General features: G+C 51.3%; 9 protein-coding genes across 9 annotated transcripts; 3 read left to right on the top strand and 6 right to left on the bottom strand.

Annotated features, from left to right (window-relative positions):
- Positions 1-216: 216 nt before the first annotated feature.
- On the bottom strand, positions 217-2,526 carry BCR38DRAFT_418563 (lysine-sensitive aspartokinase 3). The gene is made up of 6 exons (XM_040859235.1): positions 2,155-2,526; positions 2,057-2,076; positions 1,919-1,999; positions 1,527-1,851; positions 538-1,456; positions 217-466 (listed from the first exon to the last, which is right to left on the bottom strand). Exons 1-6 carry the CDS (start codon positions 2,242-2,244, stop codon positions 369-371), a joined length of 1,533 nt encoding a protein of 510 aa, XP_040721574.1. The 5' UTR covers positions 2,245-2,526; the 3' UTR covers positions 217-368.
- A 1,085-nt stretch (positions 2,527-3,611) lies between these two features.
- BCR38DRAFT_454352 (RFX DNA-binding domain-containing protein) lies at positions 3,612-6,094 on the bottom strand (the record flags this gene model as incomplete). Its single annotated transcript, XM_040861698.1, has 2 exons — positions 3,612-5,118; positions 5,172-6,094. 2 exons carry the CDS (start codon positions 6,092-6,094, stop codon positions 3,612-3,614), a joined length of 2,430 nt encoding a protein of 809 aa, XP_040721575.1.
- A 1,508-nt stretch (positions 6,095-7,602) lies between these two features.
- BCR38DRAFT_330154 (TB2/DP1, HVA22 family-domain-containing protein) lies at positions 7,603-8,391 on the top strand (the record flags this gene model as incomplete). Its single annotated transcript, XM_040854936.1, has 5 exons — positions 7,603-7,653; positions 7,754-7,969; positions 8,024-8,049; positions 8,116-8,211; positions 8,271-8,391. 5 exons carry the CDS (start codon positions 7,603-7,605, stop codon positions 8,389-8,391), a joined length of 510 nt encoding a protein of 169 aa, XP_040721576.1.
- Positions 8,392-9,414: 1,023 nt separating this feature from the next.
- Positions 9,415-11,402, top strand: BCR38DRAFT_329877 (calcium influx-promoting protein ehs1; the record flags this gene model as incomplete). The annotated part of the gene is made up of 2 exons (XM_040854911.1): positions 9,415-10,663; positions 10,714-11,402. The coding sequence occupies 2 exons, from the start codon at positions 9,415-9,417 to the stop codon at positions 11,400-11,402; spliced, it is 1,938 nt and encodes a 645-aa protein (XP_040721577.1).
- Positions 11,403-11,701: 299 nt separating this feature from the next.
- On the bottom strand, positions 11,702-12,611 carry BCR38DRAFT_24889 (uncharacterized protein). The gene is made up of 2 exons (XM_040854437.1): positions 12,193-12,611; positions 11,702-12,081 (listed from the first exon to the last, which is right to left on the bottom strand). The coding sequence occupies exons 1-2, from the start codon at positions 12,440-12,442 to the stop codon at positions 12,002-12,004; spliced, it is 330 nt and encodes a 109-aa protein (XP_040721578.1). The 5' UTR covers positions 12,443-12,611; the 3' UTR covers positions 11,702-12,001.
- Positions 12,612-13,118: 507 nt separating this feature from the next.
- On the top strand, positions 13,119-13,540 carry BCR38DRAFT_480459 (uncharacterized protein; the record flags this gene model as incomplete). The annotated part of the gene is made up of 3 exons (XM_040863279.1): positions 13,119-13,190; positions 13,221-13,359; positions 13,473-13,540. The coding sequence occupies 3 exons, from the start codon at positions 13,119-13,121 to the stop codon at positions 13,538-13,540; spliced, it is 279 nt and encodes a 92-aa protein (XP_040721579.1).
- An 865-nt stretch (positions 13,541-14,405) lies between these two features.
- On the bottom strand, positions 14,406-15,721 carry BCR38DRAFT_480460 (small acidic protein family-domain-containing protein; the record flags this gene model as incomplete). Its single annotated transcript, XM_040863280.1, has 2 exons — positions 14,406-15,568; positions 15,643-15,721. The coding sequence occupies 2 exons, from the start codon at positions 15,719-15,721 to the stop codon at positions 14,406-14,408; spliced, it is 1,242 nt and encodes a 413-aa protein (XP_040721580.1).
- A 1,935-nt stretch (positions 15,722-17,656) lies between these two features.
- Positions 17,657-18,077, bottom strand: BCR38DRAFT_318079 (uncharacterized protein; the record flags this gene model as incomplete). The annotated part of the gene is made up of 2 exons (XM_040854736.1): positions 17,657-17,862; positions 17,945-18,077. Coding segments are annotated over 2 exons (339 nt in total), but the record flags the coding sequence as incomplete, so codon positions are not given.
- Positions 18,078-21,881: 3,804 nt separating this feature from the next.
- BCR38DRAFT_329604 (exocyst complex component Sec10-like protein) lies at positions 21,882-24,672 on the bottom strand (the record flags this gene model as incomplete). The annotated part of the gene is made up of 2 exons (XM_040854894.1): positions 21,882-24,535; positions 24,597-24,672. 2 exons carry the CDS (start codon positions 24,670-24,672, stop codon positions 21,882-21,884), a joined length of 2,730 nt encoding a protein of 909 aa, XP_040721582.1.
- Positions 24,673-25,034: the final 362 nt, after the last annotated feature.

Here is a 25,034-nt window from a genome sequence, read left to right on the forward strand (position 1 = left end):
GCAAAGCTGTTTACATACCTGGTTGCGTATCCTGACATCGGGGTTTGTCTGCTTCTACATCACTGGAGGTATAATTGGGCTATAAAGCTTGACAAAAAGACTGCCCCTGAAACGACGATCACATGCAGCACTCACGGACTATCATGCAATCATTCCCATTCAATTGATCTAGTTTAGTCCAGAACATAGTTCGCAACTCTTGCAGCTCTCTTTGAACCCAAGACTGTACACAGGTCCTCGCTGATTCATTTCATTCACATTTTGACACACATTCGAAAAAGGGGGAGGGGGGCCAAGACATGCACAGCCCCATCACACATACGATACACCAGCATATCCGCAACGTCAAAACGCTCAACTCTATTAGTCTATTCCAAGAAGGTAAATAGATTTGTATGGAGAATAGTCATGGCCCTCGTCGCCTCCCTCGCATCAATAACACAGCTGATGTTGATCTCGCTAGCCCCTATTCATTCTTACTGTTAGCATACGACTTGACCGCCCTTGAAAGGGGAAAGAAAGGGGATAAAAACCAACCTTGTGATATCATCTCAATATTGACATTGTGCTCTCCGAGCGTCGAGAACATACGCCCCGCAATGCCCACCATATTCTTCATCTCGGCGCCCACCAAACTGAGAATGGCCATCTCCTGCAAAATACTCACATCGCCACACTCCTCAAGCTCCTTACACGCGGCCTCGAAATGCGAAGGCGACGAGCTCGCCGCGTGGATGGCCATGGACACATGGACCTCGGAGGTCGAAATGAGGTCGACGGAGATGCTGTGGCGGTTGAGAATGGAGAAAACCTTGGCGAAGAAGCCGTGAGAGATGGATCGCTTGTTGGAGTGCACGTTGATGATGGAGATGCCGTCCTTGATTGTGACGGCTGTGGGGCGCTTGGGGGTGCGTCGCAGCGCCTCGTCCGACGGCCGGGAACGCCGGATTTGTTGTGCGGGCGATTGGTTCGAGTCCGGCACCACGATAGTGCCGTTACCGCGCGGGTTCTTCACGTTCTTGATGCGGATCTGGATCGGCGGGTCCGCCTTGATGACTTGGTCCATGGTCAGGTGGTGGATGACCTCAGACCCGTAGAAGGTGAGCTCGGCTGCCTCCGAGGGCGTGACGGAGCTTAGAAGCCGGGCCGTGGGCACTTTGGTCGGGTCTGCGGTGAATATTCCGTCGACTTCCTTCCATACTTGCAGCTCGTCTGCCTTCAGTCCCACTGCGACCAAGGCAGCGCATAAGTCCGTGTATCCCCGCCCGATATCACCGTCCATCAAACTTCCGGGAACGTTGCCGAAGAAGCCTGTGATGACCGGCACCCTCTCGTTGCAAGCCCTTATTCTCTTCTGGAACACGGCAGCCGCATCCTTGTAGAAGGCAGGATCGACCCGATCCGAGCTCTCGTAATGCATAATATCCGAGAGGTCCACGTATTCGGCGTCCACATGCTATTCAAAAGCACCATGTCAGCGTTTTTCACATTAACAATACCACCACAAGTTCCGAGAGTTGACCGACCCTGTCTTTCAGCAGATAAGTCATAAACCTGCAGCTTAGCTTCTCCCCAAAACTGACCACCCTGTCCAAGGATCTCGCGTTGACTTCGAGATTGAAGCGCTTAGCGGCAATGATGTAGTCAACCAATTCCTGGCAGTCATTTTCTATGTCGGCTGTGACCGTCTTCTGCAGGCTGGGGTCCTTGATGAAGGACTGTACCGCGAAGACATGGTCGTCGCAGATTTCTTGGATGAGCGCCTTGGCATCATCGAGGATCTTGTTTTGGGTCGCTTCGGCGCTGGTGGCGGCAGTAATTCTGCGCAGCTTCTTGTAGATTTCGAGGAGACTATCGCAAGAGCGCCTTGTGTGAGTCCAATTGGGCGTTACCGCAAGTTTTGCTGATTGCGACCCACCGACTTGTAGTCCCTGTGACCTTCTTCCCCGTGCTTCGGGCTGAGCAGACAACTGCTACTTTGTTGGAACCTAGGTTGGCGCTATTCTCGTGGTCAGAGGCGTTTTGCGAACGAGAGTATTTGAAGCAGCAAACGCACCGAACGATGTCCTCCGCGATCTGTGTAACAGCAAGTCAAAGTTAGTCACAGGGGCCCAAGCAAGAGAGCAACGAAGGAAGGAGCCATTGGGTACTGACCTTGTCGGGAAATTTGCCAACACTGGTGCCCCCAAACTTCTGCACGATCCAGCCGTTACTACAGTCATTCCTGTAGACTGTCGAACCCATTATAGAGATCAAGGAAGCAAAGGGGGAAGATATAGGGCCACGATCATTCGACCAACAGCGGCGTTCGCTATACGCAGAAGAAAAGTTACGAAATCGCGGGGCACACACTGATCGATCGACTCTTCAGAACCCGCAACTTAGTGAGAAGACCTAGAGGTGAACAGAAACGAGCGTAGATCAACCGTTGGTAAATTTACTATAGTTATGTTAATGGTAAGCGAGTTTATGAGCAATAGGTTCGGAGTCACAGGAAATTGTCAAACCCGGCCCCAAATAATTAATTCTCGAACGTATGTCATGCCTTCAAGTGCCCCGCCGAAACGCGGAGCAGCATACGAAAAATCCAGCCTGGCGGGGTACTTTGAGGCTGCGGGAAGGGGCGCCACTTTACGGGGGGCTTTTGCAAGCTCATTGGTCACTCATAATTCTAGTGGTATATACTTTCAGCCTTAATTAAACCCTGCCGCTCGAAGCAGGCGGTCCAGGCTATTAGTGACGAGGAATCGCATCATGCCAAGCTCATGTACAAGTAATCTGACATCCCCGGAGTCGAGTCAGCGTATTGATTGTTACATGTAAAGTGAATTGACAGATGTACTCCTCTAGTGTAAGGCTAGCAGCTTCGGGCTGATGTCAACAAATTCATCTGGTAGACTATTGAGCGCCTGCATTTTAGTGAAGACGCCCGACTACATGCGTAAGTATGCATTTAGTATAGGCTACTCTGTTCAAGCTTAGTATAACTCGAGAAACTTGGAGCTCGAGTGTGAATAGGCGCGTCTTTAAGTTCAAGGCTGAACACCTTTTCGAGTTACCGGAACAGCACCGACTCTCAAATGGGAGTTCATGAAATGTTTGCGCATCAAAATGTGCTGATAAACGTAGCTTCATTGCTATCCTAATCTAGTGGCCAACCACTGGACAAAAAACATGCGCTGAGGTATCAATCCCAACCAAGAATTCTCCAAATGTATGCCATGCAGGCCAACACCTACCAGGCACACCGCTAACAGCTGAATCGATGAGGCCCGTATGCCTGAACCGCCAGCATGATAAAAATTTGTACATTCCCCCTCACAAAGCTGCGTTCAGTACCGGCAGCTACCGCAGCGTAGATTACCGTCCATCGTATCTGTCATGCCATCGTGCCTTCGTATCATCATCGATATGAACCATTTCTCCCCGACGCCATAGGCCAGCCAAACCACTACAAGTCTTAATACAAACGTATGTAAACACAAGAACCGAACATGCCGAAGCCGTGGAATATCAACTGCTGCAAACCACCCACCTGGTCAGGCTACACCCAAGACTCAGGTATTGAAAGTTTTAGACCACGATCGTTTAAGGCCTCGACCGCACAACGCCTAGAAGCCCGGGTCGAGACTCATATTTTGGAGGCCTTGGCCATGATCCGGTGGGAGCTCGAACTTGTCCATCGGGAACTCTTCCTCTGGTGTTCTCATGCCTATGCCGCTGTCGTCAGGGTTGGCCAGCAGTCCAAGAGAGTCCCGGCTGTGCGTGTCGATTTGGACGGGGAAAGGTGCATTGCTCCCTTGAGGTTGAGAAACATTCGGCATCGTGTTGAATTCCTCACTTCCATTCCCGAACCGCGAGCCTGGTCGACTGGCAGCCTCTTTGATTGAAACCCCACGCTTGGATATTATAGACAAGGGTGGTGAAGAGCACTTCAATTTCATGAAGCCCCCTTGCTCGGCGAGAAAGGAGATCATCTCGTCAATCCAACACTTCGTCACCCACCACGAGCCAAAACTCTTGCCTTGGGCAATCGTGAGATCCCGCATGATCTCTGTTCCGACTCTTTGCACGCACCATACGATGTCTTCGGGATGGGCGTAGGAGAACTTGGTGGGGAGCGATCGAAGAAAGTTGACCCATCTGTCAAGGACGTTCTGAGCATTATCGTCTCCCGAGACATCAGCCTGGGTAGCCCTGCCATTCCGCGCCGCCACATCTCCATATAGGGTCAGACACTCGATTTCCCAAGGAACGTTTTGCGGATCGAGAAGTTCGCGAAGTTCGCCGAGCAGGAGGTTGACAAGGTCGTCCATTCCTCTCGTGGGGATACATTCGGCGACCTTGCGTAACCTAACCATAGTGATCCAGTCCAGGTACATTTGGTCTCGGTTTGCCGGATTCGACAGCATGTTTGCAGCCGCATGGGCTGTCAGGTTGACGCGGAGAGCTCGATCAAGCAATGCAGCAAAAATGGTGGCAGGCGCTTCCTTGGCGTGGATAACATGCTTCGGTTGTCCCTGGAAAGAGTCTCGGATATGGGGGACCAGTCGCTCCGAGATGTTGCGTAATGTGTCGAGCACAGGTCTTGGGACTACTTGCAGAGTAAGACCGGACACTATCCGCATCATTCTCTGATACAAGAGGAAATCGCACTGTTCTATCCAAGGAGCAAGGCTAGGATTTGAGAATAGCTTCTGTACCGGCATGGTTAGGGTCCCTTGGAAGGATGTGTACAGGTGAAAGAATGTTTTCTCTTTACAGTAGCGAATGCATTCAACAAGAGAAGTGCAGTGCGATCTGTACAGTGCTTGTAAAGACATGGCGGCATCAGGATCGGTGCCATTAGGCAGGAAAGGCTCGAGCTTGGGCAGGACGAGGGAATCGCCTTGCCTGAAAGGTTCCTCATTGTCCGGAGCAAAGGATAGACGTAGCATCGTCTTGGATGTGGTGGTGTGTAGATGATCAATGCTGGATACATCTGGCTGATTATACAGACTATGCAATCTGTTCTGACTGGAACGTGTGGTGCCCACCGTATCTGGCTGTTGAGGAATGTCAGGGGATGGAAGGATGGCCCTGTGCGTATTGATGGCGGGAGACTGCGATTTGGGTTTGCTTATTCCACGTCAGTATCAATATCTGATGGTTATTCATGACACGAGACCTACATAAAGCTGTACGCGAAGCTTGCTGTCTCCGGGAACGGAATAGCGGGCTGGATGATGGGCTCCGCAGTCTCGGGTTGGTCATCGGCCAATGTGAAATTCACATAATGGTACTTCGACTCACCGCGAACACCTAGTCTTCGCGTCTTGAGGCCGGGATATAAAACCCTGACAAGCTTGCCAAAACTTGCCGGGTTCAAGACCGTGGTCCTTTCTGTTGCACAACGGGATGCGTAGTTGGCGTACACTCTTCCCCGCGGGACAGACCCTTTCCCCTTCGAACAGACTTGGTTTATCCAGAGCATAGCGAACACTTGTCGAGTGCGCTCAGAGTTGGGCCCTCTCTCGTTGCCGTGCAGCTCAGTGGCGACCTCCTGTAATGTGCGATGCTTATTTGCCTGGAAGAGTTGCCTCATTTCCAACTCATTGTTCGCACTCGTCTTGTTGGAGGAAGGCTTGGGATTTGGAGGTAATCCAGCATGCGATTCACCGTCATCGATTTCCTCGCGATCCATCATCTGACTATCGGGGTCGGTGAAACTGGCCGTGGCGGCAAAAGAATCAGCCGGCATTCCATGCTGACTATGGCTCTGGCTGAGATTTTGGCTCATGGCAGCGTGCTGAGGATAGGACATTGGGTGGCCAACGGAAGATTGCATGCTCGTATCCATGGCAAAGGACTGGGTACCTTGCATATGCGACATTTGCGATGCAGGCCGAAGCATCATGTCCTCGGCCGTCATCTGGTGTCCCCCCGCCTGCACCATGTCCCTAGGCTGGCTGTGGCCATTCGTATTCCATTGGTCCGAGTAGCTGTTATGGGATACAGCAAAACTCTGCTCGAGGTTATGGGTTGTGTTGCTGTGAATCGATGCAGTCGAAGCTCTTGAGGGCGCCCTGTTCCTGGGATGATTCTGCGCCGCCATTATGCCCACATCAGGTGGCTGGGAATCTACGTGACGGTTAGCGTTGTGAAGGACAAAAGCTACGGCATTTCTCCAGTCCAGCATCTAAAGAATACGTATAGATAGGAAAAGATTCGAAAACCTTTGCCAGAGTTGTGGATCGTACCTCGTTGCCTTTCCATGGTTTCGTCAATGCTTATGTTATGAATGCGCCGGCACGCCAACCGAGGCCCCCACGGCGGCAGCGACTAAAATGGCGAAGGAGCAAGTAGTAAAGAAGAGAAGAATGGGGTAGAGGATATATGAGGAGAAGGTCGCAGAGGAAGCGAATGCATCAACAAGGGGGATGTGGGTGTTGCGTTGGCAAAACCAACCCGAAATGCTTATGTTGATTGAGGATCTAGGAATTGAAAACATTCAAAACCTCTCAGAGCTGTCCGTAGGTGCTGGGGCAACCGCGACGGTGGTAGTGCCAAGAAACGCCACGTGACTCAAAATTAGCCACTAATTTTTCTTCCAGAAGGCGCTTGGCCAAATTGCTAGGAGAAAAGCTGTGGCTGGAACCGGTTGATCATCCGGCCGGGCATTTTCAAAGTCTGGGAGCCTGGGCCATGCTCGAAATGATTAAATCGACAGGTGAATCGTTCAAATCGCATGTGCACGTAAATTCAAACACTCATTGCATGGCGCAGGATAATAGCCGACGGTGAGACTTTCTGTATCATCCCGGCTTTGCTTCTCACCTAGATTAGGACGCGTCCCATGGATTTGAGATAGTCAGTTTGACCCGTCTTATCAAGGCAAGCAAGCACGCTACAAAGCATTATCTTGCTACCTTATCTGGACAGTTCGTGTCCTACAATAAGTACACAGCTAACACAGCCTTGGGACGGTTTCCTGTTTGCCAAGTACTGATCCTCTGGGGAACAAGTTTCGATATCAAAGCTGCACTCGGTTAAAATAAGAAGACGAAACAAACAGTTAGACATAGTGTAAACATGTGTCATGACCAGAAGAGTATTCCATCTTCAAACCATGCGTGTAGAACTTCTGTTGGGTGATGTACACATTGGCGTTCCGACATGATCTCCAAACTGTTAGTGTACCGTCGTCATTCTGCCAGGGTCATCAGTTGTCAAGTTGCATCATCCGTCCAATCCGCCGAGCGCCTGCCCACTCACCATCTACCTAGTTCAGTGAATCAACCCCAATACTCTCCCTCTCCACAGCCGACGCAAGAATTGCCGTTTTCTGTACTACTTCTGCCTCATTCATCGACTTCGTTCGTGAACAACACTCTTCGCAACAACGTTAGATACTGTACGTCGTATCCATAACCCTTGTACCCCGCTCTAGGTCAGGATTGTTTCCGAACGAAACTGCAAGGTGGCCGTTAAACTGACCCATATTACTCGACAGCCAGCTTCGTCGCCCTGACATCACCTTCCCCAGCTACCGAACACCAGCTCTTTCACTCCATTATCCCGACTCCCAAGCCAACAACGACATAAGTTTCACCATAAGCCAAGATGTCTGCCCAAGATCGCGTTCAGCAGTATGTCGGTCAGCTCGACCGTGAGGTACGCCGGCTCCCGCTGGATTAATTTCCAGTCTTCAACTGTTTCTGCTCCTTGCTAGTGTGTCCGCATGCCCCCAAAAGACTGATTTGAGATACCGCAGCTCTCCAAATACCCTGCTCTCAACAATCTCGAGAAGCAGACTTCGGTGCCTAAGGTCTACGGCGTTATTGGCCTTGCGACCCTCTACTTCTTTTTCATCGTCTTCAACCTCGGCGGTCAGCTCCTCACCAATCTTGCCGGCTTCATCGTTCCAGGATACTACTCGATGAACGCGCTGTTCACTACTAGCAAGGCCGACGATACCCAATGGCTCACCGTAAGTCAATGCGCCTGGAATCTACTGTATCCATGCAAGGCTAACTTTGCGCAGTACTGGGTTGTCTTCGCATTCTTCACGTACGTACTTGGGCTACCGCCAGGCGATGCTGTGTGGTTTGCATACCGAACTAACCCGTGCCGCAGTGTCATTGAAAGCTTGGTCAGCGTTGTCTACTGGTTCCCATTCTACTTCACCTTCAAGTTTGTGTTCCTGCTGTGGCTTGGACTCCCAGCCTTCAGGTTTGTTCCCCTCCATCTCGCAGAACGTCCACCAGCAAAACTGACAGACAACTCTACAGCGGCGCCCAGATCATCTTTCGCTCATTCATGCAGCCCATGCTCGGCAAATACTTTTCCCAGTCTGGTTCCACTGCGGCTGGCCTCCGTGCGAAGGCTGATTCGCTCGGCAAGGGCGAGTAGATACCGACGGTTACTGCGTAAAAACAAGAGTATGCCCATGACAGTCAATTCGAACCATACTTTTGGACGCAGAAAGTTGGTGGATTGGATACTCCGGCGATGGGGTTCGCGTGTTAGATAATGGACCCTTGATACCTGGCGGAAAACGGCGAACATATGTGAAGGGAGGAACCGCAATGTCATTGTTGGTCTGGGGCAGGAAACACTTTGGTTGGGACAGGATGAGCCAGCTTCTCCCTATTGTGGAGCATAGGCTGTAGGTTTGTTGGACGGTGAGGAGAGAAGTTGAATCGTGAACATTAACTATGTGCATAGACATGGGGATATCTTACAATCGGCACTGTCTTAAATCGATCCTGTGCACAAAGCGTCCTCAGGATTGGGAGCATGGTTTCCAATCAGTATATCCGGTCATATAGATCACTTACATGAAGTATTGCACGTGAATAATGTGGTATGCTCGGGAACCAAACGAAAACGACTCTGGACTGCTCTGCACAATGTTAGCAAGCTTCTGGCGATGCGACTTGATGTTGACAAGACGTAGAAATGAATGCTTTGATTTAGTGGTGGCATAGGATTGGCGCAATGACGAGATACGTATCAGAAGTATACAATTTGTACAATAGTGCCGAAGCACGCACTTGAGTACCTGCATTGCTCAGCCACCGTGGCGGAGCTCCGGTCTTTCGATTATTTGAACGGTGCAGCCTCGACCAAGTCCCAAGCAATCGACATGCCTGTCTCAGAATTGTGAAACTCTCTCATGACGAATCTTCCCTTCAGCAAGTGCCGCCTATTTCCTGGAGGACGTTTTTGAAGCATTGGACTACGATTCATTCGTTTAGAGTACCGATTGGAAGCGCAAAGCAACGACAACTTGATCTACGAAAGGACGCTAGCGAAAGATGACTGTTTATTCCAAGGACCCGGCGGATCTGATCTGAACTGCGACGCAAGATCGCGACCCACGACGAAACCACCACTCCACCTCAGCCGGCCTTCTCGGGCTATGCTATCATAATGCAGCTCAGTCCTCTGCAGTCGCGCCTGGCTGCATCCGTCATAGCATCGTGCTTATTACTCGCCATTTACCTGTTCTTGCTCTCTCCGCAGTTCGCCCTTGCCGCCGAGCTCAGTTCTATACCCATCGACCATGAAACCGAGGTCGACGCAGAACGATGGAACCCCGAACAAATGCTGGCAGACGGAGTTGAGGCGTTAGAAACGCTAGATATAAGGAGTGACACGTACGAGCCGGTTTTTGCACCATTCGACCGAAGTATCATGGGAAGAGCTCAGACTGGGGTAAAAGCTATGGTTAACAACGCGCCCGTCAAGATGAACCTCGAACCAAGCTCTTGGTCAACATTTGTGTTTGAAGTCTCGTCAGTCTCTGGAAGAGACGATTCTGGGAACACAGATGGGGTACGGGAATTGCGGAGAGAATTGAATGTGTCGCAAAACCCCAAGGACGAGATATACGGGGTGGGTTTGAAAATTGAAGACGACGTTGGAGTTCAACCAGAGTTGGCGAAGCGTGCGACCAAGACGCTATGGATCTCAGCGAACACCTGTATACAACCAGAGCCGGATAGCGATAAGACCACGATGACTCCCCCTCAGCTCACCCTGTTTGTTTCGACGTCCAAGACCAACACCAGCCCAGGGCCTCTAGCTCCCCCCAATCAGCAGGAATTTCGGGTCTTCGATGAGGGAGCCGTCATGTGGAACACGACTCTTTCCGAAGATGTATACTTCACTGTGTCCGCGCCGAACGTGTCCACTGAGTTCTCCTCGAGATTCTACAATGTAGAAATTGCAGCGTCTGTCGACCAATCATACCACTCGTATGGTGAGAAAACGGCATTGTACTGGGTTGACAGCGATGCAAACGCGACCTTGTTGATGACAGGCAATTTGACCAACAGTTCTGGAGAAGCAATCGCCACGCCGCCCTACACTATGTTTGCGTACAATCAGGATGAGAAGGCCGTGGTGGGGGTCAGGAATTCATTCTGCGGACTCAAACTATATGCTCAGATCGGTGGAACCAGGTCAAGTCTGCGAACCGACATGATGAGGACTGGTATGACAACTCGAGGTCAACAAAATGCGACTCGGCAGGAGTTCTACTTCAACGGGCTGAACTCGAGTACTAGTTATACGGGGATTTTGGCCCGAGAACCCGGTGTAAACGCGCTGGGGAAAAGAGACGGAGCTGGAGGCGGCGGCGCCGTATTCAATACAACCCAGTTCAGTACCAAAGACTGTGAGTGACACCTGAACTTGCGGAACTACCAACTACTAACACGACTCCAGCTGGAACATGCACAATCATCTATAACCTCACATTTTGTGACCAGACGGCATATGCCGTGCCAGGGAACACTTCTAGGTTCGCTGATGCCATCGCACTGGCAAGCTTCTACGACGACTACGCCAAATCTGTGTACGACAACTTCAACAAGGCCATGCAGCAGATTCCGTGTGACACGGGGACCACTGCCAAATACTCCCTGGTTCGGGGCTGCTCCGACTGTAAATCAGCCTACAAAGACTGGCTCTGTTCCATAGCCATCCCGCGCTGCGAAGACTTCTCCAAAATGGATAAATTCTTGCAAATGCGCAACATCAACGCCCTCTTCCCGGATGGACATAAAGTGGACGAAAATATCACCGCAGCATACGGCGGCAATAAGGCATACAACTCATCTCGAGTGCCGCGGATAGACGACGAAATTAGTCCCGGCCCGTACAAAGAGGTGCTGCCATGTGATGATCTTTGCTACAATATCGTGCAGAGTTGTCCGTCGTCGCTGGGTTTCAGTTGCCCCGTACCCGGTATGCGGGGGTTTAATAATAGTTACGGTCACCGGGCGGCTAGTGGGGATAGCAACGTCACCTGCAACTTCCCTGGATCGGCCCATATTGTGAGTAGGGCGACGATACTCACAGTGCCTTGGGTTGTGGTGGTTGTACTGATGGGAAGCGTCCTACTTCTCACGTAAGGAAAGGTTTAATACAAACACCACACGCCCTGGCGCAACAAAGAGACAAGGGGTGTGATGATGGCGTTCAGGTTTCTTCTTGGCTCTAGCAAGGCGAGCGATGTGATTTTGGGAACACAGAGCGGGGAGAAGTGGCATTAGCAGGCGTTCTTTTTCGTTGGTTTTGATCTACTTTGGAACGAGCATAAAGCCCGTAATCTGGGGTGTCTGGATAAATTACCTCTATATACACATTAGGTGACGGGACTTGATGTACGTACTCATGTATATACTGTAAAGTCGACTTTGGTACAATGTCACATCGTACAGCGTTGTTTCTCTACTGGAGTCTTATCTGGCCTTCCGAGGTCGTGACTAAGGGTATCTCATCAACGCGGTGCTCCCTCCAATTCTAATGTGTCGTTCTAGCACTGTTGGAGCAAGATTCCATGCCCTGGAACAATGCCTCGCTGCACAAACGTGGATTCGCCGACCATATTTAATGGCTTAACGAACCCACCCCTGACTTCTCCGACTCGTCGGGGCCTCGGGACCGGTTCTTGAAGGCCGCTACCGTCCAACTTGCGCTCGTAACTCGAGAATCCTGCCATGCCTCTGCCTCAAGTCTTCGTTTTGTTGGCCTTGGCCTTCTCTAACAGCTCGACCCGCGCTTCGAGCTCGGCAATGGTAGCTGTGAGTCCTTGCCTCGATTAGCATGTCTCCTTCTCTCTTTCCCCCCCCTCTCTCTCTCTCTCTTTCCCTAAGTATACAAATCGCATCCAATCGATGGCAAATAGTCATGGTGGCGTACCTAACATCTCCTCCTTGATCTCTTTGTGCTCCAGCCGCGTCCAGGCGTAGTATGCTAGTTGGTAGGTGAAGATAGCCGTGAGGACTACCTTGGCGATGGGGCGGCCGAAGGTCTTGTAGAAGGCTGTGTAGTTGGATGGTTTGGGGGGAGTGCTAGGGGAATTCGAGTAGAATCGAGTGGTCGGGGAGGAAGGTTGGGCTCGGATCGGAGCGCGGAAGGACGCTAAACGAGCGTTTGCTATTCGATTCATTGTGATGGAGGCGCGTGAGAAGGTTGGCAGATCGTCGCGACAATACTGTGAGGGATGTCGCAATGGCACTGGAGTTGTTATCGAAGCTATGGACTCTTATCGACTGGCTTGACGTTCGATATGCAAGCTATTGTGGCTAGTGAAAATGCGGGGACTGGCAATTTAGCAGGTTCAACCGTCCCACTATCGGCCTCGGCATCTTTCGAGTCCACCAACAGCCAAGACCCTAAACACCGCCTGACGGCGAGGCTGATTGACCCTCAAAAAGGTTGACTAAAATCGGGAGCTAGGTTACAATTCAACCCCTGTCTTCCGCTGCCTGCTGGTGCCGGCGCAAACTAACCTAATGAACTAATTGGTGTATGTGTCCAGATTCGCCAACAATCGAATCAAATCTCCAATTCTAGCTCTCCCCGACTTAAATAGAAGACAATCTGTCAATTGACAGCTGTCCCTTGGGTTCATTTCCCAAAAGTTACTGGAAATAATCATCGACTTGTGTACTTATAAAGCCGGTTGACTGCAGAGAGGTTCACCTGATTCTCCAAAGCAACTTGACCTTGTACCTCAATCCACACCTCTGCGCAATCGGATACCTACCAAATAATACCATATACGAACGACCGCCGCTCAAGCTCCCAAATCACCTTCACATACCTGCACATTCACCTTCACAATGGTACGACTTTCCACCTTCCAGACAACAGCTAGTTTCATGTCTTTCTTCTTCATTCAAACTCTCGACGGTGTATGCTGACGGACTGAACCAACCAAACAGGCGCAAACACCGGAACAACGCAGACGCAACGCAAAGTTCGTCAAGGACCAGGAAGCGCGCCGCGGCAAGTCTGAAAAGGAGATCAAGCAGCGTGCCAAGGACGCGGCAGGCAAGGCGCCCATCTCGCCCTTTTGGTTTAGTAAGTTTCATCCTGCTGCTCCTGCTCAACCCGGACTCCGCTCTCGAATCCGCTAGACGGACGGCGCGGCGATGGCGAAGAGAGGTTCTTGTGCTAACGATTCGCTGCGACAGTCATCCTTGCCTTCGTCGTCTTCGGTGGGGTGGTATTCGAAATCATCCAGCGCATTTTCTTCCGATAGGTCGACCACCAGGACGAGCATTCGACATATTTGAGACCGGCCCTGTCTCCTCCTTGGCTCGCCAAGAAGCAGAGAGCCGGAGAGCCGGGAAGTTTAATGTATCACGGGAGGAAGCAGTGAAGGAACTATGCATTTGAAGGAATTTTCCCAGCACAGAACAGCATGGTCGCAAAAAAGCATTGATATTCAGAAGCCAGGAAGGCCCATTTGAGGAGCGAACATCAGGGGTGTGGACTCCGGATCTCGATGGTCACCACGAGACAAGCTGTAAGCTAGTACCGCGGTACTGACAGGAAGCAAGCGTTTGCCCAGGATCTCAGACGACTGCGTGTACACATTTAGGGAGAGGGCAATGGAGACACTTTTTGAGCACTTTAATGCATCGCAGCGGGATGCAACTTTACAGAAGCGCACTCTAGTTTTGCAGGTCATGTTTTGTCGATGCTTGACAACAATGCGTTGTTCGACTGAAGAGGCACTGCTAGGTGAGCCCGTGGGAATAACAGGGAAGAGCCCAACTCCCCAATCTGAATACCGTGTCACCTTTAATCAAGGTCCTCAAGCGAATGGCAAAGTGATAGTCTTCATGTTGGATTGTCCAGTCTTTAGAGGCTAGCATCGACGACCGATCCAATTGCAGTCTGACTGGGGAACATCACAGGTCGGTCCAATTACATGCATTATACCGGATTATACCGGCTCAGCTAACACTCATATCAGAAGAACATGAAATAGGTTGTTGTATTGACTTGGAGCAAGGCAATCCACTGGTATAGTTCATTAAAAGAATATCAACCCATTCTCCGTAAAACACCTAGGCACCATTTCCATATGCATTATTAGACATCAGCCGAGAGCGTAAAGCTTACGCGCCAAGCCCTTTCCGGCGGCCGCCAGCTTCATCCTTCTTGCGCATCCCAGCCTCAAACTGACGCTCGAGGTTGTTCTGGATGCTTGCGATATCTTGCCTTGGGGCAGCATGACTTTCGTGCGGAACGCCAGTGGCCTTCTTGGCTCCGAGAAGCCTCAAGAACTTTTCCTTTCTCGCATCTCCACCTGCTAAGGCTTGGACGTTCCACTGCTCCGCACCATCAGCGCTTGCGACTCCGTTGACTGTCGACGGGGGCGTTGAAACGTACTCCTCGGCTGTCTTGGCCTTCTTCTTTTGCTTTTGCTTCTTCTCCTTCTTGGTGACGTCGACATCGGCATCTTCGGCTACATCGGAGGTTCGCTTTCGCTTAGTGTCCTTCTTCTTGTCTTTCGAGTCTTCGGCGGCAGTAGGTTCTTCGGTTACAATCTGCTCAGTGACGGTCACCTCAACCTCGGCTGCCTTGTCCTTGTTCTTCTTGCTCTTCTTCTTCTTATCCTTGGACTCTGCAGCCTTGGCAGGCTCTTCAGCAGCGACAACTCCCTCGGTTACGGTCACATCAGCCTGAGGAGGGGCATCAGCTTCAGCCATAGTAACATCCTCAGTATCCTCCTTCGCAGGCTCACTCTCGACAGACAACTTCTTCGCACTCTTGGTATTGACAGGAGGCTCGTCATCAGAATCGTCAGAGTCAGAGGAGTCGGAGCTATCAGACGAACTAGACGAGTCAGACTCGGCCTTCTTGGCAGCGGGCTTCTCGACGCCAGAATCAAGAGCGATGTAGTTGTCATCATTCGGGTCCGCACCCATCTTTTCGATCTCTTCGTGAATCTTGTTCTTCTCAGCCGCAGCCTGCTCTCTCTGCTTCGTCATGACGGCATGGCGCGCTCTGGCGCGCTGGGCCTCGAGCATGAACTTCTTGGCCTGCGTCTCGAGCTTTTCGGCACGCAGCAAGAGTCTTCTGTACCGCTTTTCCTCCTTGTGCGGCTTGGTAATGGCCTTCTTGGCCTTGTCTTCGGCCTTGCGTTCATCGGTCCATTTCGCGGCTCGCTTGACGTTCTGCTTTCGGGCCTGCTTGGCCTCTGACTTCAGTTGACGCTTCTCCTTGCGAGCTTCAGCGCGGAGAAGACGTTGCTCCTGCTGGCGCTTGAGCTTGGCCTCTGTGTACGTGGTTAGCCATCAATTGCGACGGAGTAATCACGATCTGCATCCTGGCGGGGCAGTTTAAAGGTACCTTTTGCTTCGGCCTCTTTCAGCAGCTTCTCTGGGTCAACTCTGACCCAAGGGCCACTGTCTTTAGGTTCTACTTCCATGGCGACTGAGATCAAGGGTTCACCGATGCTTGCGTAGGTGTTTGGTCGTCAAGGAAGTGGGGAGTCAAGATCGTCGTCTTCGAATTTTTTGGAAGAAAGAAAGAATTCTGCCGCGACTTTCAATTGGACTTTTTCACCGCCTGCCCGTGCTCGAGCTTGCTTCTCAGATCTGCCCCACTTGGTTGACAGGCGGTTTTAGGATATTGGCCTAAACGTGTCTGCGTCTTTCCCTGCGTTTATTTGCATATTTTTAAATATTAGAATGGTACTCATGACAGTTGAACTCCGTAAGGTACGTACTCGCATATCCATGAATAGAGGATTAGCTATTAACAGCGTAACATTTAGGACCTCCTTTGGCAAGTGAGGTCATTCGTGGGCTATATGAATAATGTGTGAATTGTGACAAGGCCTCAACAGCAGATGTGAGGCTCTTTATGACTCCTCATCCCCAGGCACATAAATGCTACCCAGCTGCTGAACTAACCCTCCAAGTCAGATCGCAGTCCAGACTACTCCTAGATAACTCTCAATCTTCCAGGTCTTATTCAATAACAGGAAACTGCAGACTTGTTGCCCTAATCTTTCGGTCATTACAACTGTTCCTTCTCTCCTCGTCGGCCTCGGCTTCGGCTTCAGCTTCGGCTTCAGCTTTAGCGTCGGTTTTTAGCTTCGACTTTAACTAGCTTAGACTTTAGCTTCGACTCTAGCTTCGACTTCGGCTCCGACCTGCCGACACCAAACGGACTATAACCTCTGCTGATCAGCCCCAGCTCGGCTTATAGAGAATCCGCCCACCGACATGATCATTGATTCGTTACCTTTCAAATTCGTTCGCCCTACACCATCGCATACGTGTTAGTCACGGTCTTAGCTCCAACGAGAATGATTCGCATGCAACGCAGTGTCAGAAACTAGGCTTGATTGTCCCTGTCCATCAGTTACCAACCCTTGTCTGCAGCCGGTGCCACGCCGCATTGTCACCGTCCATGACGCAAGCTTCACTTTCCGTGGCATACTGTAGCCTAGAAACAATCTCTATTCCCCCTCGTTCGTAATGCAGGCTTGCATATGTGTACGATGACTTTGACCAATGCCTTAGATAACGACGCACGCACATGAGTCTTGAACGAGACAGGCCGTGACATCCAACGGTGAAGCCGAACACGCTTTCATCACCGCCCTAGATGGATGGTCATGGTCACTTGTTGAAGAATCATTGCGAATCAAGTTTGTTGTTGATGAGTGGATTCTATTCGTCCCATACATACCACCACAACCTCGCTTTCTATAAGCCAAGATGTGTGAAGAAACAGGCAACTAACCACCTTACGCATATATGTGGTGTGCGTATGTGTGCGTGAGTCCTACCAAGAGAGAGATGGGTATCCTATCCAACGCTACGCTGAAGAAGACAGAAGAGCCCGTTATATTATCCCAGCCCAGCCCGTCCCAGCCATTGCAGTCAACGTGCTTCGGTGACTCCTAACTCCGTACTCCAGCCAACAAGAGTTGAGCAGTTCCAGTTCCAGTTCCAGTTCACCAACCGGAACTAGTTGAATCCCAAAGCCTGAACCCTCTTTTCCTTCCCAGTGCATTGGAGATGTGTGTGCGTGACTGTCCCATCCCACATCCCCATGACCCAATTGTATCCATGCATGCATGCTTCATAATCACCCCATAGGTCTATCCCGTTCTGCTGAATTACGTACCGCGCCCACCAGCAGTATCATTGTTATCAAAATCCGGATAGTAAAACGACGACGCCGTGTTATCCTCGGTGAAGTAATCGCCACTCCCGGCGCCGTAGTTGTAATGCGACGCCGATTGGTCGTACTGCTGGTAGTTGTAGTCGCCGCCAATGCCGCCGCCAACATGGGCATAGCACTGCCCACCACTGGCATCGTTTCGCACGAGGGGATCCGATTGCGAGTGGCCCTTGCCACTGCCACGTCTACTCTCGTTCTCGTGGCCGCGGGCTACCACGTATCGCATATTGACTCCACCCCACGGCAAGCCCGAGACGTTGCCCCCATCATCGGTGATCTCTTGCGGTTCGGGGACGTGGTAGGTTCTGCCGGCGTGCTCCTGGTTGTGTATGTCTCGCTCTGATTTCTCCCTGTGCTCTTTGTTTTTTTCCCCTGTTGAAGTGTGTTAGAAAAAGAAATACTAACGGCTCCGGAGCTGAGTTAGGGAACGGCGGTATATTCAAAGTATACTTACGGAACTTGCGTTGTGCAATTCGGTTTTGAATCCGTCTCCTCTCCTCAGGCTCCGTGATATCGGTCCAGTCGTCTGGTTTCGTCTTCGACTTGGAAGATTTGGACGAGGACGAAGAATGCTTCTTAGAACTGGACTTATGATGTTTGGACGAACGTGAGCTTATCATTTTGGATTCCCTTTCAGATTCAGACGCTGATTGGACGGTCGGGCGTGGTCTTCTGGGGTTTGGGTATTCTTGGGGTGGAAGGTGGTGATATGGCTGGCGTGGTTGTCTTTTTCGTTTGGGGAGATGTTCTAGTTTCTAGCTGTGTATCTGGGTCGCGTCTCGTGATCTTAACAACAGTTTCTTGAGAAGATGTAGCCTCCGAGACACATCGAGACTCGCTCATCTACAAGTCTTTAAGGTTCAAGGCACTTTCAGCTTGAGGCTCCCAGTTCCCTGACTTATATATAGCAGCTGGAACGAGTGGAATCAACTCGGTTCGAATTAATGTCGGCTTGAAGTGTTTGGGGCCGTTTTGTTCACCAGCCCAGGACATAACCATAAGAAAGGTGTGTAAGTGAGAAGAAATACTAGGGTACTTGGAGTTGCCGAATGGGGTAGGAGACAGAAAGTCCTATGTGTCGTGCATAGATGACTGGGAAAGCTGTAGCGTCGCCTAACACGAGTAACCGAGGGTTTTATAACCTCTTTTGGGCACTCAATGGAGCCAGGTATGGAGATGCCATTGCATCGACTACGAAAGGTACGCGCAATTGTGATGCATGCAAGTGCGAGTGCTTACCATGTTCGATGACTCGGAGACGAATACACCCCGTAATATCCCTTGGGGGTGGGCATCGCGCCGTGCCGCACGTTATCAACCCCGTCGGGCAAGGCTCCTGGCCCATGACATAGGTACCTGACCGGCACGATGTAGCGAGTTCGGTACAGAGAGCCGGAGCTCTAACGCCCACCCATCCGTAATATGTGGGACAGTGCAGCACAGGGCGCAGTCTTGTAGTTGAGGGATTCCATCCCTGAACCTAATAAGTGGGATGGCCATCCAATAGGTATCCCTCTTCAAAAAGCGCAAACAACAAAAGCCTGTAAGTTGGGATTAATCAAGATGACCGAACCGGCAGGGCACTAAACACTATCTAGTGTAGCACGGTGAGAAAAAGAGAAGAACCAAAAAAGAAAAGCGAGAACCACCTCAAAACTGCAAATGGGACACGAATTGCGAAAAAGAGCTAAAAATGAATACAATCACCTGCATAAGTGCAATCCTTTGCGCTTGATCAAATGCTCCCAGCCAGCAAATGACGTCCCAACCCCAAGACAAGAGTCCAATTTTAACCGACAAGTGACAGGACGTTTTCAACGGAGGAGGTCGTACTGAAGAATTGACGGCAATAGTTCCGGACCGTCGGTGTGGTCCCATGGGCAGGCAGCCTGGGCCCTGTCCTAGTCCTGCATCTGGGGCCTGCAGTAGGATTTGTCAGTCGTCGACTCATAGCTCATATGACCAGTCAGCCATCTTGATGTTAAGTTCAATTAAACCTGGTCTTGAGCACAAGCTTCATCAACCAGTAGTTTGGGGGCTGTGCTCTTCAGTTGCCCGTCACTGATATGATTGTTGACTGGCTTTGCAGATTCAATTTTATCACCCGCGATGATTTGCTGCCGCGGACTGACGTCTTTTGTTCTCTGCCTAGGATCAGGTGATATTGTCGCGTACTTGCCTCAAGTATCACCGACAGGACTCAAATCCAACCCTCTCAACAAATTTACAAATTTGCCAGGTGAGCGATGAGAAGGCCCATTTTGCGATGCAGCGCGCGGGATGAATATTGTTCGTCCCGATGCCTCTGAATTAGTGGTTCAATTCAAAGGCTCGAAAGTCCTCGGACAGGGCTTGAAGTAGATATAGCACATCTAGGGCTTCCAGGTTCCAGGTGCCAAGTCCCATCTCACCAATCAACCGTGACGCCAGGTTCCCATTCCCAGATTAGCGGGTTTGACAATTAAGCTTATCCTATTAATGGAACAAGCTACCCAGTAGTGATGTGGAAGGGTTCCCAAGTGATATTACAACAGCAATTGATTTCGGGACGTGTCTCCTAGTGGGGCAGGCCTCTGAGCCAAGTCTTCGCTGAGTCTCAAGCATGGCACAAGATTTCGGGGTCGGGTATAGAGGCTCGTGTGAGTAACGGGCGGGCTGCAGGTGCTTTTGCAAGCCTCAAACTGTCCTGAGAACCCGCCTCCACAATATCAGACAGCGGTTGAGCTGGTATGAACTGAAGACGACGCACTTGGTTGGATGCGTTGTCACATCAGATCGTGACGACAAGTGACGCATGCAGGCAAGCGAGCGAGTGAGTGCTCATGGCCATCTACGCCGCGCGTAGTCCTTTTGCAAGTCGTCTGGATTCGCGGACAGATGACGTAGTATACCGAGGTATTGGGGGAGCTTGTGACCCGTGGCTGATGCAGGGTTCAACATCAATAGCTGTCCCAGGTACGTAAAAGATGAATTTACCTCATGGCTTGCATTCAGCCTTGCCTAGATACCGATAGACTATGGCACGTTACTCCCCACGTCACCGACCACTCTGTCGGTGTGATTGGTGCCGTTGAGCAGCGAGGATCTCCACGACAGCAGATCGTAAATCATATCCGGCCTCTGTTCAGCTAGGATTTCCTGGCTTCGAGCTTTGTCAACCAACTTGTCTTCGGCTTTTCAGCTCCGTGGCGGGCGATGTGTAAGAACAGAGCCTCAAGCCTTCAGCCGTCTGGAATTTTCTCACAGAAGTTTCCAGAGATCGGGAGCTCAAGGGAAATCCATGGGAGCTCTTCAAATTTCCCGCTGTCGTTCAAGGGTGCTGCACCGCCTCGTCGCGGGCGGCCACGATGGATGTGGTAGCTTTTGCCCAACTTCGGTTCGACCTATGCTGTCGAAACTTGCCCTCTTCCCATGACACAGAAAGGATATTCGATGCGTATGACACGGCGTCAGAACCTCGTAATCTGACTAGCGTCGTCGTCGGTTCCAGGTCGATGTCACGTCCTCAGGCAGTGACTCAGAGGCAGAGCGGATATATCGCTTGAAAGCTTGGTAAGCTTGGCTCAGATTGACGGGCCCTTGTACAACTAGGGTCATTTCGCTTCGAGTTGAACCACACGGGGTTAGGTCGGATACCATACCGGCGTCCCGCATTCTTGATTATGTTATTAGCGCCTAGCCTAGACCTTGCCAGGAATCATATAGCCCCGCGCGCACTACGTTGTTGAGGGGGCCAATGGCTTGTACGGCGTGACTGTCACCACCATTGAGCTAGTGGTGCAACCTCAACTGTGCCGCTGAGGTTGTGGTCGGGCTATTTCTCGTGTTTTGAAACGAGCCATCTTAGGACGGTACCGGAAGGTGTTCATACTGACGTAAGCTGCGGGAATTCCGACCGCCGGGGCTATTTAGCCTGTGTCCGGGAGCAGATGACCATGATTGAAATCGGTCACAGGTGGGATTTCTCGAAATCTGTCGTTATAATGGCAGCCAGGATCTTGTGCGAAGCGTAGTCCGCCGCGAGGCGACTTCGAGTTTGGCTGGCGTCAGTGCGCAAGTAACCTTACAGGCATTCAGAAGGGCATTCGGAATTGCCTGAAGATCAGGACGACTACAAATTGAAGGATCAGGCACGAGAGACGTAATAGCGGACAAGTCGATCCAGTTGTGGGATGCGGTCTTTTGTGTTCGAGTGCAATTGTATCATATATTTAAGATCTATGAAGATAGCAACAGATATATAAGCGGGAACATTCTGGAAATTGATTGAACCAATGGCGCAGTCAAAGAAAGGTCCCCGGATATCAAACAAAGCACTGTTGTTGCATCTGCGCATTTTGCAATTCAAAATCGAGGATTCAACTCCATGGTGAAAAGTACGACCCGTCATTCTACATGACACTGCACTCCAACCCATACATAGCCCTTTCCACGTCCCGTTTAACCTGATACCAATCCGCCCTCCGCTCCGCAAACTCATACACCTCCTCGGCCCTGAAGATGCCACCAAACCTATCCCCATCCGCAATGATGGTAGCCATCTCTTTCGCATGCTTGGCATCGATGAGGTAGATCTGGCTGAGCTCGCGCAGGGCCTTGAAGTACGCCTGCAGGTCGTTGTTCTTCAGCGTGCGGATGTAGTCAAAATAGAGGTTCATGTCAGCGATGAGCTTGATCGCACCGTCGGTGCTGATACGCTGCCGCTTGATATGCTTGCATATCGCCGTGAACAGACGCAGCCCGACTTCGCCGTTGAACACGTCGAGCATTGTTTTCTCCGTGCTGCCCACAAGCATGTTGGTGTGTGAGGATACGAGCTCCACGATCCGCTTTGCGGTTTGTGTGGGACCGATGTCGGGACCTTGGGATATCCCCTTTTCGTTCGAGGACGCTAGCGGGTTGTAGTCGGTTGGCAGCTGTATGGTAGCACATAGATACTCGACCTCGTCCATGAGCACATCGATGCCCTTGTTCAGACCTGCTGCGACGCTTTCGTCCAGCATCTGCTCGAACTTTTTCTTAGCAAGGCCCGCTGGATCGAGGAAGTCGTTACGGTCCGCAATCTTCGGGGCTAGCATTTGCTGGTCAAAGAAAACATCTATCATTTGCGAGATGAGATCGCCCACATTGACCAACTCAATGAATGTGACAAGCGGGGCGACTCCGGCCTGATTGTGGTCACTAACTTCGCGAGGGTTATAGTAGGAAAGGTGGTCAACCGCTTTTGTAAATCCGTGTTTGATGTGGCTTTGTCCAAGAATCTTGAGCAACACCACAAAAATGGCCTCGCACTGTTCTCGCGCTTCTCCGCCGGCTTGACCTCCAAGCCTCATGAACACGGCTGCTCTACCAAGACTTGTTTTGGCGCTATGCACAAGGTCGAGTGCCACTTCGATACTGAAGAGAGTCTTAATCCCTTCGAGTCGACTGGCCATGAGCGCTGCTTTTGCTTTGAGCTCATCGGTTGGTGGTGCCTCTGTAGGCAGGGGAGTTCCCGTGCGTTCTGAACTGGTCCCTAGCCCAGGAGTCTGAGGGCGAGAGGACCCAGGGGTACCCGTTATGCTCACAGGCCTCCGGCTTGATGAATTTGCAGCTGAAGCTGGGGCAGGCTTGCCGCCACCGAAAGGCGAGGACAAGGGGATGTTTGGAAGAACTGTTACTGGCATCATGACAACCTTCTTGAAAGAACTTAAGAAGTCGTTCTTATCAGCTTGCCGATTGAAGTTCTTCATGTAGAACGACTCGACGGTCGCGTCCTGCTCTGACAGCTTCTGGTCCCAGTTGCCAACCTCCCGTTCCGCATGTTTCGTAAAGAAGTCGAGTTCTTCTTGCAGGTATAGATCAAGATGAGGCTCAAAGACTTTGAGTGCCGTCTCCTTTGCACGATCCTCGAGTTTTTCTTCGAGCTTTTCTTCTGAGCCCGCCGGAGCGTCAAGTAACTTTGCGAATGCAAAACATTGCTCGAAAAGCCCTGATGCAGCCTTCAGATACGAGGCCAAGTGCCGCTCGTGCGTTTCGTCCAGTAGGGGCGTAACGTAATCCATGATGATGTCTTCTCTAACCTTGTCCACAAGCGACCAGAATACCGTAGCCGGGTTTGGGAATATGCGGGTCATAACTGCATTCTGCTCCCCCAACTTCTTGGATAGGGTGTCGAAAAACTTTTGAGATGGTTCAAGCGTGATTTCGTCGCGAGCAGCCTGGTTAACACAGTCCATAGAATTGGCCAGGACCTCGCGGTCGTTAAATATCGGGTGTTTCGAGATAAAGAGGTCTATGGCCGGCGTGCCACCATTTAGAGCATGCAAAACGTGAGCATATCTCTTCATCCTCCCGTCCACGTCCCAGAACTCATATCCTTGCTCAAATTCTCTCAACACGGCGCTTTCGAAGACGTGAGACATACTGCTCAGCTTTTCTTCTCTCTCGCGCCACCCTTGCGCCCAATCACTCTTGGTGAAGGTGTGCAGGTTGGCCAGCATTTGTGCTTGCCGCTCAGGATCTCGAAAGACTCGAAACAGGATGGGATCCGTATGGCTCTTCGCTTGTACCAGGTCAAAGTAGAAAGGGGCCAGAGCCCCATATATCTTCCCATACTCCTGTCTAGCATGGCCCCGGATACTTCGAACATTTTTCAGAACCTCAAGGAGCGCCTCCGGGTCTTCAAAAGGCGATTTAGACGGCGGGGCATTTATACTCAAGGTCTCAAAGCCGTCCACCCTGATATCCGGGGGTTGGGCGGCTTCCTCGATGGCTTTGTTCCGCCGTTCCGCTTCGAGAGCTGCGTCGAATATAGTGGTATTCGCCCCCCTCGCAGACACCGGGCTTTGTCCGGCAATGCTGGCCCGTTTCATGGTCTCTCGTTTCCGCTTCATGGCGTCCTCAAATCTCCGCCTCGCCTCGAGCTCATCCCAGCATCCCATGCTCTTCAATCGGGCTACCCATCTCGTATCATCGTATACCATCTCGCGCATTCGCCGCGAGGTCTTGGCGAACCGGATCATGTCAGAGACCGGCAGGTAGTCGAGGATGGAGGCGAGGATCTCTGAGACAGTCGTCAGTCAGCTCATCATTGACCATGCGGTAGCAATTGCGATGGTCCTCACCGGCGGGCAGGACAGGCTTCGATTCCACCATGCTGGTCGCCTGTAGCGCGCTGAGAATGCTACGCTTTGGTGCCATGGTTTGGCTGGTTTGGGTGGCTCGCTTGAAGTTCGACATGATGGGCGGGTGTGCTCCTGAGATATGGTGCGAGGTGGTTTCACAGAGCTCTACAGTTGTTACACTTGAATGAGTGTCTGAAGCTGTCGGTGTCGGGAAGCAAAAGCTGCTACAGCCAACAGCATCAATAAGATGCCAATTTCTGGCAACCGTAGCAATGTACTTGCATGTGGATATGCACAGCTCGGCATATTGTTTGTACTTGGAGGTTGGGGCGTCGTCCCAAGGAGGGGCGGAGGACAGGGGTTCGTTCTTTAAGCAGTCCCATGTCAGCTGCAACCAGCCGCGGTTACCCCAGCTCCTCAGCTGGGGCTCATCGAGGT

This window comes from Pseudomassariella vexata (assembly GCF_002105095.1).
Source record: "Pseudomassariella vexata strain CBS 129021 chromosome Unknown BCR38scaffold_1, whole genome shotgun sequence".
Taxonomy (NCBI): domain Eukaryota; kingdom Fungi; phylum Ascomycota; class Sordariomycetes; order Amphisphaeriales; family Pseudomassariaceae; genus Pseudomassariella; species Pseudomassariella vexata.

Coding starts and splice junctions, on each gene's coding strand:
- BCR38DRAFT_418563 (XM_040859235.1), bottom strand. CDS start 2,244: ATGGGTTCGACAGTCTACAGGAATGACTGTAGTAACGGCTGGATCGTG. Junction 1,457..1,526: donor CTTATCTGCTGAAAGACAGG/GTCGGTCAACTC, acceptor GCTTTTGAATAG/CATGTGGACGCCGAATACGT. Junction 467..537: donor TATTGAGATGATATCACAAG/GTTGGTTTTTAT, acceptor AAGAATGAATAG/GGGCTAGCGAGATCAACATC.
- BCR38DRAFT_24889 (XM_040854437.1), bottom strand. CDS start 12,442: ATGAATCGAATAGCAAACGCTCGTTTAGCGTCCTTCCGCGCTCCGATC. Junction 12,082..12,192: donor GATCAAGGAGGAGATGTTAG/GTACGCCACCAT, acceptor AATCGAGGCAAG/GACTCACAGCTACCATTGCC.